Raw genomic sequence first — 18392 nt, 5'->3', positions numbered from 1 at the left:
GAATAAGAGCAAGGTTATTAGGTACAGTAGGGTTGAGGGTCAAGTCAATTGGGAGGTAAGTTTGAATGGAGAAAAACTGGAGGAAGTAAAGTGTTTTAGATATCTGGGAGTGGATCTGGCAGCGGATGGAACCATGGAAGCGGAAATGAATCATAGGGTGGGGGAGGGGGCGAAAATCCTGGGAGCCTTGAAGAATGTGTGGAAGTCGAGAACATTATCTCGGAAAGCAAAAATGGGTATGTTTGAAGGAACAGTGGTTCCAACAATGTTGTATGGTTGCGAGGCGTGGGCTATGGATAGAGTTGTGCGCAGGAGGGTGGATGTGCTGGAAATGAGATGTCTGAGGACAATGTGTGGTGTGAGGTGGTTTGATCGAGTAAGTAATGTAAGGGTAAGAGAGATGTGTGGAAATAAAAAGAGTGTGGTTAAGAGAGCAGAAGAGGGTGTTTTGAAATGGTTTGGGCCACATGGAGAGAATGAGTGAGGAAAGATTGACCAAGAGGATATATGTGTCGGAGGTGGAGGGAACGAGAAGTGGGAGACCAAATTGGAGGTGGAAAGATGGAGTGAAAAAGATTTTGAGTGATCGGGGCCTGAACATGCAGGAGGGTGAAAGGCGGGCAAGGAATAGAGTGAATTGGATCGATGTGGTATACCGGGGTTGATGTGCTGTCAGTGGATTGAATCAGGGCATGTGAAGCGTCTGGGGTAAACCATGGAAAGTTGTGTGGGGCCTAGATGTGGAAAGGGAGCTGTGGTTTCGGGCTTTATTGCATGACAGCTAGAGACTGAGTGTGAATGAATGAGGCCTTTGTTGTCTTTTCCTAGTGCTACCTCGCACACATGAGGGGGGAGGGGGATGGTATTCCATGTGTGGCGAGGTGGCGATGGGAATGAATAAAAGGAGACAGTGTGAATTGTGTGCATGGGTATATATGTATGTGTCTGTGTGTGTATATATATGTGTACATTTGAGATGTATAGGTATGTATATTTGCATGTGTGGACATGTGTGTATATACATGTGTATGGGGGTGGGTTGGGCCATTTCTTTCGTCTGTTTCCTTGCGCTACCTCGCAAACACGGGAGACAGCGACAAAGCAAAATAATAAAATAATAATAAAAGAAATCATTATGTAAGCTTACCTTTAATTTTCAGTTTTATTACAAGTAGACACTTAGTTTTGTAGATTTATTCACTCACGGAAGTAAATAAACTGTACAGCAAGGTAAGTAGATAGCAAATGAATGTTGCAGGAAAAAGACAAAATTTCTGGCCATACACAATGAAAGGGATTCTGGCTGTGCAGGTGAGCTATCATCATAAAGTGATATGAGAAGTGTGAGGTAATCAAGACTCAACCTACATCATAGGACAGCAGAAGAGTTAATAGGTGTTTGATTGATAATACTAGAATAGTGTTGCTAATCCTCTTACCAATGTATTTACAGAATAAAAACAAAATGGTGCTGTACTTTTAAAGAGCTCCATTTCAGAATCTTTCATCTTAGGATAATGAACATTTTCTGATAAATGTTTCATATTACATTATCAAGCTTAATGTTTTCACTGACAATTCGCTAATTCTCTTCCACTTCTCCTTCTAGGACACTGTATTGCGCCAAAGGCAATTATGAGTTTGGCATATCCCGTGTGATCAAGAGTTTAGAGCCATACAACAAGAAACTGGGAACTGACACCTGGTAAGTGTTTTCCTCATGAGTTTAATTTCTCCTATGGATACATTTTACTAAAATGTGTTGTTCCTTTCAGAACTGTTCATTGGTGACTTTTCTCTACATACAAGCTCAGTATGCTGAAACATCAGGTATATTGTGTACAAGACTTAAATATTGATGAAATAGTCACTAATCAGTATACTCATATTTTGTTTACTTCACCTTGCTCTTCTTTTTTTCACTTTTCTTTTATCTTTCTTTTTCATCCTTTCATTTTCTACCTCCTGTTTCCTCTTTATCAGTTGTACTCTTTCTTCCTATACTTTCCTATCTCCTGCTTCCTCCCTACCTCACTCCCCTAGATGCTTTTCCAACAGAGGCAAGAATTTTTGTAATCAAGTGCTTAAACCCCTTAGACAAAACAGGGAGTAATAATTCAGTAACCTAGGAGTAAGTTTAATTACTGTTTATAGATTATGAAAATGAGAGAATTGGTAACCTTCATTGAATCTCTTGACAAAACACACAAAACTAACATGCCAGACTGGGATAAACAAAAAGAAATGGTTGTTTCCAAATGAATAATTGTGAAACTTTTGATAAAGACTCGGGCTGAAAATTAAGAGTTGAAATTGTAAACACCCTTCGAACAATGAATAAGCTTTACATTATTAGGTTGTATTAATGATTCCCTCTTAAGGAAAATATGCTGCAAGAGCATTAATTTCGTTTTAGTTGTATGTCCCAAAGGACTCCTTTAATGGGGCTCATGCATCTTCATAGCTGCACTACAGTCAGTAGAAGGAAAGAATTTGGCTCTTTTAGAAGAAGGTAATACTTAGTAGGCAGCCACCAACCAGGGAGGTATACTACTGGTGCTACCTGCCTTGGTATTGGGAGGGTTAGTGATGGCTGCATAGTGAGCTAGCACTTCAGTGGTTGTCAAGTTGCACTCCTTTGACCCAGTAGCTGTCTTTCCTTTCTGCCTCACCCAGTCATGGACTGCTAGCATTCTTTCTATTAGCATACAATCTCTCCTAGTCACACAGAACACTTGATAACACTTAACTCGCAACTTATTCTTCTTAACTTTAGATTTTCCTGTGGTGAACTCCGTATGCCTAGCCCTGCCTTTTAGCAAATTGGTGGAAGCAGTAGATAGAAGAAGTGGGTAGGAATGTTAGACAGAAGCATTAGGTAGTAGTAGATAGGAACACAAGCTGGGAACATTAGGTAGAAGTAGTAGGATGAAGTATTAGGCACAAACATTTGGTAGACACATTAGGTAGAAGTAGTTGGTAGGAACATTAAGTAGAAGCCTCTGAAAAAACTGTGCTAGAGTTACCCTCTGTCAGTGGCCTCTTAAGGGTGAGACACATAAGGCTTCACCCTCTCAATCAATACCCTCCCATATAATTTACCAGGAATACTTAACAAACTTATACCTCTGTAATTTGAGCACTCATTCTTATCCCCTTTGCCTTTGTACAATGGCACTATGCAAGCATTCCGCCAATCCTCAGGCACCTCACCATGAATCATACATACATTAAATAACCTTACCAACCAGTCAACAATAGAGTCACCCCCTTTTTTAATAAATTCCACTGCAATACCATCCAAACCTGCTGCCTTGCCGGCTTTCATCTTCTGTAAAGCTTTTACTACCTCTTCTCTATTTACCAAATCATTTTCCCTAACCCTCTCACTTTCCACACCACCTCGACCAAAACACCCTATATCTGCCACTCTGTCATCAGACACATTCAACAAACCTTCAAAATACTCACTACATCTCCTCACATTACCACTACTTGTTATCACCTCCCCATTAGCCCCCTTCACTGAAGTTCCCATTTGCTCCCTTGTCTTACGCACTTTATTTACCTTCTTCCAGAACATCTTTTCATTCTCCCTAAAATTTAATGATACTCTCTCACCCCAACTCTCATTTGCCCTCTTTTTCACCTCTTGCACCTTTCTCTTGACCCCCTGCCTCTTTCTTTTATACCTCTCCCACTCATTTGCATTTTTTCCCTGCAAAAATCGTCCAAATGCCTCTCTCTTCTCTTTCACTAAAAATCTTACTTCTTCATCCCACCACTCACTACCTTTTCTAATCAGCCCACCTCCCACGCTTCTCATTCCACAAGCACCTTTTGCGCAAGCCATCACTGCTTCCCTAAATACATCCCATTCCTCCCCCACTCCCCTCACCTACTTTCCTCTCACGTATTTCCATTCTGTACTCAGTCTCTCCTGGTACTTCCTCACACAAGTCTCCTTCCCAAGCTCACTTACTCTCACCACTCTCTTCACCCCAACATTCTCTCTTCTTTTCTGAAAACCCCCACAAATCTTCACCTTCGCCTCCACAAGATAATGATCAGACATCCCTCCAGTTGCACCTCTCAGCACATTAACATCCAAAAGTCTCTCTTTCGTGTGTCTATCAATTAACACGTAATCCAAAAACGCTCTCTGGCCATCTCTCCTACTTACATACGTATACTTATGTATATCTCGCTTTTTAAACCAGGTATTCCCAATCACCAGTCCTTTTTCAGCACATAAATCTACAAGCTCTTCACCATTTCCATTTACAACACTAAACACTCCATGTATACCAGTTATTCCCTCAACTGCCACATTACTCACCTTTGCATTCAAATCACCCATCACTATAACCCGGTCTTGTGCATCAAAACCACTAACACACTCATTCAGCTGCTCCCAAAACACTTGCCTCTCATGATCTTTCTTCTCATGCCCAGGTGCATATGCACCAATAATCACCCATCTCTCTCCATATATATATATATATATATATATATATATATATATATATATATATATATATATATATTTTCTTTTTTTTTGCTTTGTCGCTGTCTCCCGCGTTTGCGAGGTAGCGCAAGGAAACAGACGAAAGAAATGGCCCAACCCACCCCCATACACATGTATATACATACGTCCACACACGCAAATATACATACCTACACAGCTTTCCATGGTTTACCCCAGACGCTTCACATGCCCTGATTCAATCCACTGACAGCACGTCAACACCGGTATACCACATCGATCCAATTCACTCTATTCCTTGCCCTCCTTTCACCCTCCTGCATGTTCAGGCCCCGATCACACAAAATCTTTTTCTCTCCATCTTTCCACCTCCAATTTGGTCTCCCACTTCTCCTCGTTCCCTCCACCTCCGACACATATATCCTCTTGGTCAATCTTTCCTCACTCATTCTCTCCATGTGCCCAAACCATTTCAAAACACCCTCTTCTGCTCTCTCAACCACGCTCTTTTTATTTCCACACATCTCTCTTACCCTTACGTTACTTACTCGATCAAACCACTTCACACCACACATTGTCCTCAAACATCTCATTTCCAGCACATCCATCCTCCTGCGCACAGCTCTATCCATAGCCCACGCCTCGCAAACATACAACATTATTGCAACCACTATTCCTTCAAACATATCCATTTTTGCTTTCCGAGATAATGTTCTCGACTTCCACACATTCTTCAAGGCTCCCAGGATTTTCGCCCCCTCCCCCACCCTATGATCCACTTCCGCTTCCATGCTTCCATCCGCTGCCACATCCACTCCCAGATATCTAAAACACTTTACTTCCTCCAGTTTTTCTCCATTCAAACTTACCTCCCAATTGACTTGACCCTCAACCCTACTGTACCTAATAACCTTGCTCTTATTCACATTTACTCTTAACTTTCTTCTTTCACACACTTTACCAAACTCAGTCACCAGCTTCTGCAGTTTCTCACATGAATCAGCCACCAGCGCTGTATCATCAGCAAACAACAACTGACTCACTTCTCAAGCTCTCTCATCCCCAACAGACTTCATACTTGCCCCTCTTTCCAAAACTCTTGCATTCACCTCCCTAACAACCCCATCCATAAACACATTAAACAACCATGGAGACATCACACACCCCTGCCGCAAACCTACATTCACTGAGAACCAATCACTTTCCTCTCTTCCTACACGTACACATGCCTTACATCCTCGATAAAAACTTTTCACTGCTTCTAACAACTTGCCTCCCACTCCATATATTCTTAATACCTTCCACAGAGCATCTCTATCAACTCTATCATATGCCTTCTCCAGATCCATAAATGCTACATACAAAACCATTTGCTTTTCTAAGTATTTCTCAAATACATTCTTCAAAGCAAACACCTGATCCACACATCCTCTACCACTTCTGAAACCACACTGCTCTTCCCCAATCTGATGCTCTGTACATGCCTTCACCCTCTCAATCAATACCCTCTCATATAATTTACCAGGAATACTCAACAAACTTATACCTCTGTAATTTGAGCACTCACTCTTATCCCCTTTGCCTTTGTACAATGGCACTATGCACGCATTCCGCCAATCCTCAGGCACCTCACCATGAGTCATACATACATTAAATAACCTTACCAACCAGTCAACAATACAGTCACCCCCTTTATATATATATATATATATATATATATATATATATATATATATATATATATATATATATATATATATATTATCCCTGGGGATAGGGGAGAAAGAATACTTCCCACGTATTCCCTTCGTGTCGTAGAAGGCGACTAAAAGGGGAGGGAGCGGGGGGCTGGAAATCCTCCCCTCTCGTTTTTTTTTTTGATTTTCCAAAAGAAGGAACAGAGAACGAGGCCAGGTGAGGATATTCCCTCAGAGGCCCAGTCCTCTGTTCTTAACGCTACCTTGCTAACGCGGGAAATGGCGAATAGTATGAAAGAAAGAAAGACATATATATATATATATGGTTTACCCCAGACGCTTCACATGCCCTGATTCAATCCACTGACAGCACGTCAACCCCGGTATACCACATCGATGCAATTCACTCTATTCCTTGCCCTCCTTTCACCCTCCTGCATGTTCAGGCCCCGATCACACAAAATCTTTTTCACTCCATCTTTCCACCTCCAATTTGGTCTCCCACTTCTCGTTCCCTCCACCTCCGACACATATATCCTCTTGGTCAATCTTTCCTCACTCATTCTCTCCATGTGCCCAAACCATTTGAAAACACCCTCTTCTGCTCTCTCAACCACGCTCTTTTTATTTCCACACATCTCTCTTACCCTTACGTTACTTACTCGATCAAACCACCTCACACCACACATTGTCCACAAACATCTCATTTCCAGCACATCCATCCTCCTGCGCACAACTCTATCCATAGCCCACGCATCGCAACCATACAACATTGTTGGAACCACTATTCCTTCAAACATACCCATTTTTGCTTTCCGAGATAATGTTCTCGACTTCCACACATTCCCATTTTTGCTTTCCGAGATAATGTTCTCGACTTCCACACATTCTTCAAGGCTCCCAGGATTTTCGCCCCCTCCCCCACCCTATGATCCACTTCCGCTTCCATGGTTCCATCCACTGCCAGATCCACTCCCAGATATCTAAAACACTTTACTTCCTCCAGTTTTTCTCCATTCAAACTTACCTCCCAGTTGACTTGACCCTCAACCCTACTGTACCTAATAACCTTGCTCTTATTCACATTTACTCTTAACTTTCTTCTTTCACACACTCTACCAAACTCAGTCACCAGCTTCTGCAGTTTCTCACATGAATCAGCCACCAGCACTGTATCATCAGCGAACAACAACTGACTCACTTCCCAAGCTCTCTCATCCCCAACAGACTTCATACTTGCCCCTCTTTCCAAAACTCTTGCATTCACCTCCCTAACAACCCCATCCATAAATAAATTAAACAACCATGGAGACATCACACACCCCTGCCGCAAACCTACATTCACTGAGAACCAATCACTTTCCTCTCTTCCTACACGTACACATGCCTTACATCCTCTATAAAAACTTTTCACTGCTTCTAACAACTTGCCTCCCACACCATATATTCTTAATACCTTCCACAGAGCATCTCTATCAACTCTATCATATGCCTTCTCCAGATCCATAAATGCTACATACAAATCCATTTGCTTTTCTAAGTATTTCTCACATACATTCTTCAAAGCAAATACCTGATCCACACATCCTCTACCACTTATATATATATTTATATATATGTATGGGAGCGGGGGGCTGGAAATCCTCCCCTCTCGTTTTTTTTTTTCAATTTTCCAAAAGAAGGAACAGAGAAGGGGGCCAGGTGAGGATATTCCGTCAAAGGCCCAGTCCTCTGTTCTTAACGCTATCTTTGCTATTGCGGGAAATGGCATATAGTATAAAAAAAAAAAAAAAAATATATATATATATATATATATATATATATATATATATATATATATATATATATATATTTTATTTTTCCAAAAGAAGGAACAGACAAGGGGGCCAGGTGAGGATATTCCCTCAAAAGCCCAGTCCTCTCTTCTTAAGCCTACCTCGCTATCGCGGGAAATGGCGAATAGTGTGAAAGAAAGAAAGAAGAATATATATATATATATATATGGGGTATGTTTGAAGGAATGGTGGTTCCAACAATGTTGTATGGTTGCGAGGCGTGGGATATGGATAGAGTTGTGCGCAGGAGGGTGGATGTGCTGGAAATGAGATGTTTGAGGACAATGTGTGGTGTGAGGTGGTTTGATCGAGTAAGTAATGTAAGGGTAAGAGAGATGTGTGGAAATAAAAAGAGCGTGGTTGAGAGAGCAGAAGAGGGTGTTTTGAAATGGTTTGGGCACATGGAGAGAATGAGTGAGGAAAGATTGACCAAGAGGATATATGTGTCGGAGGTGGAGGGAACGAGGAGGAGTGGGAGACCAAATTGGAGGTGGAAAGATGGAGTGAAAAAGATTTTGTGTGATCGGGGCCTGAACATGCAGGAGGGTGAAAGGAGGGCAAGGAATAGAGTGAATTGGATCGATGTGGCATATCGGGGTTGACGTGCTGTCAGTGGATTGAATCAGGGCGTGTGAAGCGTCTGGGGTAAACCATGGAAAGTTGTGTGGGGCCTGGATGTGGAAAGGGAGCTGTGGTTTCGGGCATTATTGCATGACAGCTAGAGACTGAGTGTGAACAAATGGGGCCTTTGTTGTCTTTTCCTAGTGCTACCTCGCACACATGAGGGGGAAGGGGGATGGTAGTCCATGTGTGGCGAGGTGGCGATGGGAATGAATAAAGGCAGACAGTGTGAATTGTGTGCATGGGTATATATGTATGTGTCTGTGTGTGTATATATATGTGTACATTGAGATGTATAGGTATGTATATTTGCGTGTGTAGACGTGTATGTATATACTTTGTGTATGGGGATGGGTTGGGCCATTTCTTTCGTCTGTTTCCTTGCGCTACCTCGCAAACGCGGGAGACAGCAACAAAGCAAAATAATAATAATAAATATATATATCTGGAGAAGGCATATGATAGAGTGGATAGAGATGCTGTGTGGAAGGTATTAAGAATATATGGTGTGGGAGGCAAGTTGTTAGAAGCAGTGAAAAGTTTTTATCGAGGATGTAAGGCATGTGTACGTGTAGGAAGAGAGGAAAGTGATTGGTTCTCAGTGAATGTAGGTTTGCAGCAGGGGTGTGTGATGGTTGTTTAATTTGTTTATGGATGGGGTTGTGAGGGAGGTGAATGCAAGAGTTTTGGAAAGAGGGGCAAGTATGAAGTCTGTTGTGGATGAGAGAGCTTGGGAAGTGAGTCAGTTGTTGTTGTCTGATGATACAGCGCTGGTGGCTGATTCATGTGAGAAACTGCAGAAGCTGGTGACTGAGTTTGGTAAAGTGTGTGAAAGAAGAAAGTTAAGAGTAAATGTGAATAAGAGCAAGGTTATTAGGTACAGTAGGGTTGAGGGTCAAGTCAATTGGGAGGTAAGTTTGAATGGAGAAAAACTGGAGGAAGTAAAGTGTTTTAGATGTCTTGAAGTGGATCTGGCAGCGGATGGAACCATGGAAGCGGAGGTGAATCATTGGGTGGGGGAGGGGGCGAACATCCTGGGAGCCTTGCAGAATGTGTGGAAGTTGAGAACATTATCTCGGAAAGCAAAAATGGGTATGTTTGAAGGAGTAGTTGTTCCAACAATGTTGTATGGTTGCGAGGCATGGGCTATGGATAGAGTTGTGCGCAGGAGGGTGGATGTGCTGGAAATGAGATGTTTGAGGACAATGTGTGGTGTGATGCGGTTTGATCGAGTAAGTAATGTAAGGGTAAGAGAGATGTGTGGAAATAAAAAGAGTGTGGTTGAGAGAGCAGAAGAGGGTGTTTTGAAATGGTTTGGGCACATGGAGAGAATGAGTGAGAAAAGATTAACCAAGAGGATATATGTGTCGGAGGTGGAGGGAACGAGGAGAAGTGGGAGACCAAATTGGAGGTGGAAAGATGGAGTGAAAAAGATTTTGAGTGATCGGGGCCTGAACATGCAGGAGGGTGAAAGGCGTGCAAGGAATAGGGTGAATTGGAACGACGTGGTATACCGGGGTCAATGTGCTGTCAGTGGATTGAACCAGGGCATGTGAAGCGTCTGGGGTAAACCATGGAAAGTTGTGTGGGGCCTGGATGTGGAAAGGGAGCTGTGGTTTCGGTGCATTATTACATGACAGCTAGAGACTGAGTGTGAACGAATGGGGCCTTTGTTGTCTTTCCCTAGCACTACCTCGCACACATGAGGGGGTAGGGGGTTGTTATTCCGTGTATGGCGAGGTGGCGATGGGAATAAGTAAAGGCAGACAGTATGAATTATGTACATGTGTATATATATATATACATGTCTGTGTGTGTATATATATGTGTACATTGAGATGTATAGGTATGTATATTTGCGGGTGTGGACGTATATGTATATACATGTGTATGTGGCTGGGTTGGGCCATTTCTTTCGTCTGTTTCCTTGCGCTACCTCGCTAACGCGGGAGACAGCGACAAAGCAAAATAAATAAATAATGAATATATATTTTTTATTTTTTTTTTTGCCGCTGTCTCTCGCGTTTGCGAGTTAGCACGAGGAAACAGACGAAAGAAATGGCCCAACCCACCCCCATACACATGTATATACATACGTCCACACACGCAAATATACATACCTACACAGCTTTCCATGGTTTACCCCAGACACTTCACATGCCCTGATTCAATCCACTGACAGCACGTCAACCCCGGTATACCACATCGATCCAATTCACTCTATTCCTTGCCCTCCTTTTACCCTCCTGCATGTTCAGGCCCCGATCACACAAAATCTTTTTCACTCCATCTTTCCACCTCCAATTTGGTCTCCCACTTCTCGTTCCCTCCACCTCCGACACATATATCCTCTTGGTCAATCTTTCCTCACTCATTCTCTCCATGTGCCCAAACCATTTCAAAACACCCTCTTCTGCTCTCTCAACCACGCTCTTTTTATTTCCACACATCTCTCTTACCCTTATGTTACTTACTAGATCAAACCACCTCACACCACACATTGTCCTCAAACATCTCATTTCCAGCACATCCATCCTCCTGTGCACAACTCTATCCATAGCCCACGCCTCGCAACCATACAACATTGTTGGAACCACTATTCCTTCAAACATACCCATTTTTGCTTTCCGAGATAATGTTCTCGACTTCCACACATTCTTCAAGGCTCCCAGGATTTTCGTCCCCTCCCCCACCCTATGATCCACTTCCGCTTCCATGGTTCCATCTGCTGCCAGATCCACTCCCAGATATCTAAAACACTTTACTTCCTCCAGTTTTTCTCCATTCAAACTTACCTCCCAATTGACTTGACCCTCAACCCTACTGTACCTAATAACCTTGCTCTTATTCACATTTACTCCTAACTTTCTTCTTTCACACACTTTACCAAACTCAGTCACCAGCTTCTGCAGTTTCTCACATGAATCAGCCACCAGCACTGTATCATCAGCCAACAACAACTGACTCACTTCCCAAGCTCTCTCATCCCCAACAGACTTCATACTTGCCCCTCTTTCCAAAACTCTTGCATTCACCTCCCTAATAACCCCATCCATAAACAAATTAAACAACCATGGAGACATCACACACCCCTGCTGCAAACCTACATTCACTGAGAACCAATCACTTTCCTCTCTTCCTACACGTACACATGCCTTACATCCTCGATATATATTTATTCCTTATCGAGGAATAAATATATATAATGATATATATATATATATATTTTTTTTTTTTTTCATACTATTCGCTATTTCCCGCGATAGCGAGGTAGCGTTAAGAACAGAGGACTGGGCCCTTGAGGGAATATCCTCACCTGGACCTCTTCTCTGTTCCTTCTTTTGGAAAAAAAAAAAAAAATATATATATATATATACCAAATGGCGTCTTAGCTTCGTCTCTTCGATGTATATCAATTGACTGTTATATTCCTCTCTTGTGTCTCCCCTGATGATGTGATTATTACACGAAAGTGCACTTGGGAACTTTTCGTGTTTCATTTTCCTCGTGGACTCATAGGAATATCTTGATCACGCGCAAAATTGTGATCCTTTCCAATATATATATATATATATATATATATATATATATATATATATATATATATATATATATATATATATATGCAATTGAGTGGGAGATGTATAAAAGAAAGAGACAGGAGGTCAAGAGAAAGGTGCAAGAGGTGAAAAAAAGGGCAAATGAGAGTTGGGGTGAGAGAGTATCATTAAATTTTAGGGAGAATAAAAAGATGTTCTGGAAGGAGGTAAATAAGGTGCGTAAGACAAGGGAGCAAATGGGAACTTCGGTGAAGGGCGCAAGTGGGGAGGTGATAACAAGTAGTGGTGATGTGAGAAGGAGATGGAGTGAGTATTTTGAAGGTTTGTTGAATGTGTTTGATGATAGAGTGGCAGATATAGGGTGTTTTGGTCGAGGTGGTGTGCAAAGTGAGAGGGTTAGGGAAAATGATTTGGTAAACAGAGAAGAGGTAGTGAAAGCTTTGCGGAAGATGAAAGCCGGCAAGGCAGCGGGTTTGGATGGTATTGCAGTGGAATTTATTAAAAAAGGGGGTGACTGTATTGTTGACTGGTTGGTAAGGTTATTTAATGTATGTATGACTCATGGTGAGGTGCCTGAGGATTGGCGGAATGCGTGCATAGTGCCATTGTACAAAGGCAAAGGGGATAAGAGTGAGTGCTCAAATTACAGAGGTATAAGTTTGTTGAGTATTCCTGGTAAATTATATGGGAGGGTACTGATTGAGAGGGTGAAGGCATGTACAGAGCATCAGATTGGGGAAGAGCAGTGTGGTTTCAGAAGTGGTAGAGGATGTGTGGATCAGGTGTTTGCTTTGAAGAATGTATGTGAGAAATACTTAGAAAAGCAAATGGATTTGTATGTAGCATTTATGGATCTGGAGAAGGCATATGATAGAGTTGATAGAGATGCTCTGTGGAAGGTATTAAGAATATATGGTGTGGGAGGAAAGTTGTTAGAAGCAGTGAAAGTTTTTATCGAGGATGTAAGGCATGTGTACGTGTAGGAAGAGAGGAAAGTGATTGGTTCTCAGTGAATGTAGGTTTGCGGCAGGGGTGTGTGATGTCTCCATGGTTGTTTAATTTGTTTATGGATGGGGTTGTTAGGGAGGTAAATGCAAGAGTTTTGGAAAGAGGGGCAAGTATGAAGTCCGTTGGGGATGAGAGAGCTTGGGAAGTGAGTCAGTTGTTGTTCGCTGATGATACAGCGCTGGTGGCTGATTCATGTGAGAAACTGCAGAAGCTGGTGACTGAGTTTGGAAATGTGTGTGGAAGAAGAAAGTTAAGAGTAAATGTGAATAAGAGCAAGGTTATTAGGTACAGTAGGGTTGAGGGTCAAGTCAATTGGGAGGTGAGTTTGAATGGAGAAAAACTGGAGGAAGTGAAGTGTTTTAGATATCTGGGAGTGGATCTGGCAGCGGATGGAACCATGGAAGCGGAAGTGGATCATAGGGTGGGGGAGGGGGCGAAAATCCTGGGGGCCTTGAAGAATGTGTGGAAGTCGAGAACATTATCTCGGAAAGCAAAAATGGGTATGTTTGAAGGAATAGTGGTTCCAACAATGTTGTATGGTTGCGAGGCGTGGGCTATGGATAGAGTTGTGCGCAGGAGGATGGATGTGCTGGAAATGAGATGTTTGAGGACAATGTGTGGTGTGAGGTGGTTTGATCGAGTGAGTAACGTAAGGGTAAGAGAGATGTGTGGAAATAAAAAGAGCGTGGTTGAGAGAGCAGAAGAGGGTGTTTTGAAGTGGTTTGGGCACATGGAGAGGATGAGTGAGGAAAGATTGACCAAGAGGATATATGTGTCGGAGGTGGAAGGAACAAGGAGAAGAGGGAGACCAAATTGGAGGTGGAAAGATGGAGTGAAAAAGATTTTGTGTGATCGGGGCCTGAACATGCAGGAGGGTGAAAGGAGGGCAAGGAATAGAGTGAATTGGAGCGATGTGGTATACCGGGGTTGACGTGCTGTCAGTGGATTGAAGCAGGGCATGTGAAGCGTCTGGGGTAAACCATGGAAAGCTGTGTAGGTATGTATATTTGCGTGTGTGGATGTATGTATATACATGTGTATGGGGGGGGTTGGGCCATTTCTTTCGTCTGTTTCCTTGCGCTACCTCGCAAATGCGGGAGACAGCGACAAAGTATAATAGATAAATAAATAATATATATATATATATATATATATATATGATTTGGTAAACAGAGAACAGATAGTAAAAGCTTTGCGGAAGATGAAAGCTGGCAAGGCAGGAGGACTGGATGGTATTGCAGTGGAATTTATTAAAAAAGGCGGTGACCGTATTGTTTACTGGTTGGTAAGGTTATTTGATGTATGTATGACTCATGGTGAAGTGCCTGAGGATTGGCAGAATGCTTGCATAGTGCCATTGTACAAAGGCAAAGGAGATAATAGTGTGTGCTCAAATTACAGAGGTATGAGTTTGTTGAGTATTCCTAGGAAATTATAAGGGATGTTATTGATTGAGAGGGTAAAGGCATGTTCAGAGCATCAGATTGGGGAAGAGCAGTGTGGTTTCAGAAGTGGTAGAGGATGTGTGGATCAGGTGTTTGAAGAATGTATGTGAGAAATACTTTGAAAAACAAATGGATTTGTATGTAGCATTTATGGATCTGGAGAAGGCATGTGATAGAGTTGATAGAGATGCTCTGTGGAAGATATTAAGAATATATGGTGTGGGAGGAAAGTTGTTAGAAGCAGTGAAAAGTTTTTATCGAGGATGTAAGGCATCTGTACGTGTAGGAAGACAGGGAAGTGATTGGTTCTCAGTGAATATAGGTTTGCGACAGGGGTGTGTGATGTCTCCATGGTTGTTTAATTTCTTTATGGATGGGGTTGATATGGAGGTGAATGCAAGAGTTTTGGAAAGAGGAGCAAGTGTGCAGTCTGTTGGGGATGAGAGAGCTTGGGAAGTGAGTCAGTTGTTGTTTGCTGATGATACAGCGCTGGTGGCTGGTTCATGTGAGAAACTGCAGAAGCTGGTGACTGAGTTTGGTAAAGTGTGTGAAAGCAGAAAACTAAGAGTAAATGTGAATAAGAGCAAGGTTATTAGGTACAGTAGGGTTGAGGGTCAAGTCAATTGGGAGGTAAGTTTGAATGGAGAAAAACTGGAGGAAGTGAAGTGTTTTAAATATCTGGGGGTGGATTTGGCAGCAGATGGAACCATGGAAGTGGAAGTGAATCATAGGTGGGGGAGGGGGCGAAAATTCTGGGAGCGTTGAAGAATGTGTGGAAGTCGAGAACATTATCTCGGAAAGCAAAAATGGGTATGTTTAAAGGAATAGTGGTTCCAACAATGTTGTATAGTTGCGAGGCATGGGCTTTGGATAGAGTTGTGCGCAGGAGGATGGATGTGCTGGAAATGAGATGTTTGAGGACAATATGTGGAGTAAGGTGGTTTGATCGAGTAAGTAACATAAGGGTAAGAGAGATGTGTGGAAATAAAAAGAGCGTGGTTGAGAGAGCAGAAGAGGGTGTTTTGAAATGGTTTGGTCACATGGAGAGAATGAGTGAGGAAAGATTGACCAAGAGGATATATGTGTCATAGGTGGAGGGAATGAAGAGAAGTGGGAGACCAAATTGGAGGTGGAAAGATGGAGTGAAAAAGATTATGAGTGATCAGGGCCTGAACATGCAGGAGGGTAAAAGGCATGCAAGGAATAGAGTGAATTGGAACGATGTGGTATACCAGGGTCGACGTGCTGTCAGTGGATTGAACCAGGGCATGTGAAGCATCTGGGGTAAACCATGGAAAGTTCTGTGGGGCCTGGATGTGGAAAGGGAGCTGGGGTTTCGGTGCATTATTACATGACAGCTAGAGACTGAGTGTGAACGAATGGGGCCTTTGTTGTCTTTCTAGCGCTACTTCGCGCACATGAGGGGGGAGGGGGTTGTTATTTCATGTGTGGCAGGGTGGTGATGGGAATGAATAAAGGCAGACAGTATGAATTATGTACATGTGTATATATATATATACATGTCTGTGTGTGTATATATATGTGTACATTGAGATGTATAGGTATGTATATTTGCGTGTGTGGAAGTGTATGTATATACATATGTATGTGGGTGGGTTGGGCCATTCTTTCGTCTGTTTCCTTGCGCTACCTCGCTAACGCGGGAGACAGCGACAAAGCAAAATAAATGAATAAATGAATATATATATGAGAGGAGGCAGTGTGACGCGTCTTTCCTGCCCTACTTTGTCCTGCTTTCTGAACCAGTTTTCCCGGGAGGGTCGCAGTGGTCAGGGTCACGGACGAACAAGAGAACATCGAGTTGCGTCCCTCAGGGGCTCTTTAAACAGTAATTTAAGAATATTTTTATGGTACAGATGAATTGATGTATATGACTGTGGTAGAGTGACCCGCATTGTATCAAGACAGACTTCCCCAAAACTTTTAAAGGGGATGTAAATGTTTATAGTTGTGTTACTGGAGTGATAGTTTTCATACATGGCACTCTGACAAGAAAATAGTGAAATTGGAAAAGAATGTAGCTTAGACATTGAAGCTTATTCTTTCATTGAAATGTGAACAAATGGAGCATTTTTCAAAGTGATAGAGATGGAAAGCAAAAAGGTGTTTTTTATGAATGTACTGGAAAACTTGAGGTCCAGATAAACTTTTGGTCTGTCAAGACTTTATTATGGTGGACGACCAACTACCTACCCTCATGAATCCAAGATATGGTTGTACTTTGTGTAGTGAAGTCAATTGAGAAACATCATAAGTCAATATTACAGTTTCATGATAAGAGAAGAAGTGGACCAGGCAGTATGATACAGTGGTTAAATTGATGAAAACTACTATTGACGTTTGTGTAAATAAATCATGCATTTCCCTTTTCCATAGCCAGAGGTTGAACCATTATGTGACATTCATTTTCATTTCATTTTCCAGCTAGAAGTTCAGTTTTCTAAATTATTTCTTACATATTTCGGATGTGCTGGAAATGAGATGTTTGAGGACAATGTGTGGTGTGAGGTGGTTTGATCGAGTAACGTAAGGGTAAGAGAGATGTGTGGAAATAAAAAGAACGTGGTTGAGAGAGCAGAAGAGGGTGTTTTGAAGTGGTTTGGGCACATGGAGAGAATGAGTGAGGAAAGATTGACCAAGAGGATATATGTGTCGGAGGTGGAGGGAACAAGGAGAAGAGGGAGACCAAATTGGAGGTGGAAAGATGGAGTGAAAAAGATTTTGTGTGATCGGGGCCTGAACATGCAGGAGGGTGAAAGGAGGGCAAGGAACTGAGTGAATTGGAGCAATGTGGTATACCGGGGCTGACGTGCTGTCAGTGGATTGAATCAAGGCATGTGAAGCGTCTGGGGTAAACCATGGAAAGCTGTGTAGGTATGTATATTTGCGTGTGTGGACGTATGTATATACATGTGTATGGGGGTGGGTTGGGCCATTTCTTTCGTCTGTTTCCTTGCGCTACCTCGCAAACTCGGGAGACAGCGACAAAGTATAAAAAAAAAAAAAAAAAAATATATATATATATATATATATATATATATATATATATATATATATGTCGTAGAAAGCGACTAGAGGGGACGGGAGCGGGGGGCCAGAAATCCTCCCCTCCTTGTATTAACTTTATAGAATGGGAAACAGAAGAAGGAGTCACGCGGGGAGTGCTCATCCTCCTCGAAGGCTCAGAGTGGGGTGCCTAAATGTGTGTGGATGTAACCAAGATGTGAAAAAAGGAGAGATAGGTAGTATGTTTGAGGAAAGGAACCTGGATGTTTTGGCTCTGAGTGAAACGAAGCTCAAGGGTAAAGGGGAAGAGTGGTTTGGGAATGTCTGGGGAGTAAAGTCAGGGGTTAGTGAGAGGACAAGAGCAAGGGAAGGAGTAGCAATACTCCTGAAACAGGAGTTGTGGGAGTATGTGATAGAATGTAAGAAAGTAAATTCTCGATTAATATGGGTAAAACTGAAAGTTGATGGAGAGAGGTGGGTGATTATTGGTGCATATGCACCTGGGCATGAGAAGAAAGATCATGAGAGGCAAGTGTTTTGGGAGCAGCTGAATGAGTGTGTTAGTGGTTTTGATGCACGAGACCGGGTTATAGTGATGGGTGATTTGAATGCAAAGGTGAGTAATGTGGCAGTTGAGGGAATAATTGGTATACATGGGGTGTTCAGTGTTGTAAATGGAAATGGTGAAGAGCTTGTAGATTTATGTGCTGAAA

General features: G+C 42.3%; 1 protein-coding gene across 1 annotated transcript in view; it reads left to right on the top strand.

The window, feature by feature from the left end:
• Ttc30 (tetratricopeptide repeat domain 30) overlaps window positions 1-18392 on the top strand; it is a 424420-nt gene that overhangs the window by 341344 nt on the left and 64684 nt on the right. Inside the window, exon 13 of the mRNA XM_071666254.1 lies at window positions 1610-1705. Within this exon, the coding sequence (XP_071522355.1) occupies window positions 1610-1705 (96 nt within the window). The remainder of the gene's footprint in view (window positions 1-1609; window positions 1706-18392) is intronic.

The sequence above is a fragment of the Panulirus ornatus genome, chromosome 11 (assembly GCF_036320965.1).
Source record: "Panulirus ornatus isolate Po-2019 chromosome 11, ASM3632096v1, whole genome shotgun sequence".
NCBI classification, from domain to species: Eukaryota; Metazoa; Arthropoda; class Malacostraca; order Decapoda; family Palinuridae; genus Panulirus; species Panulirus ornatus.
The sequence above is the reverse complement of the archived record's forward strand: the minus strand, read 5'-3'. Positions and strand labels throughout refer to the sequence as shown.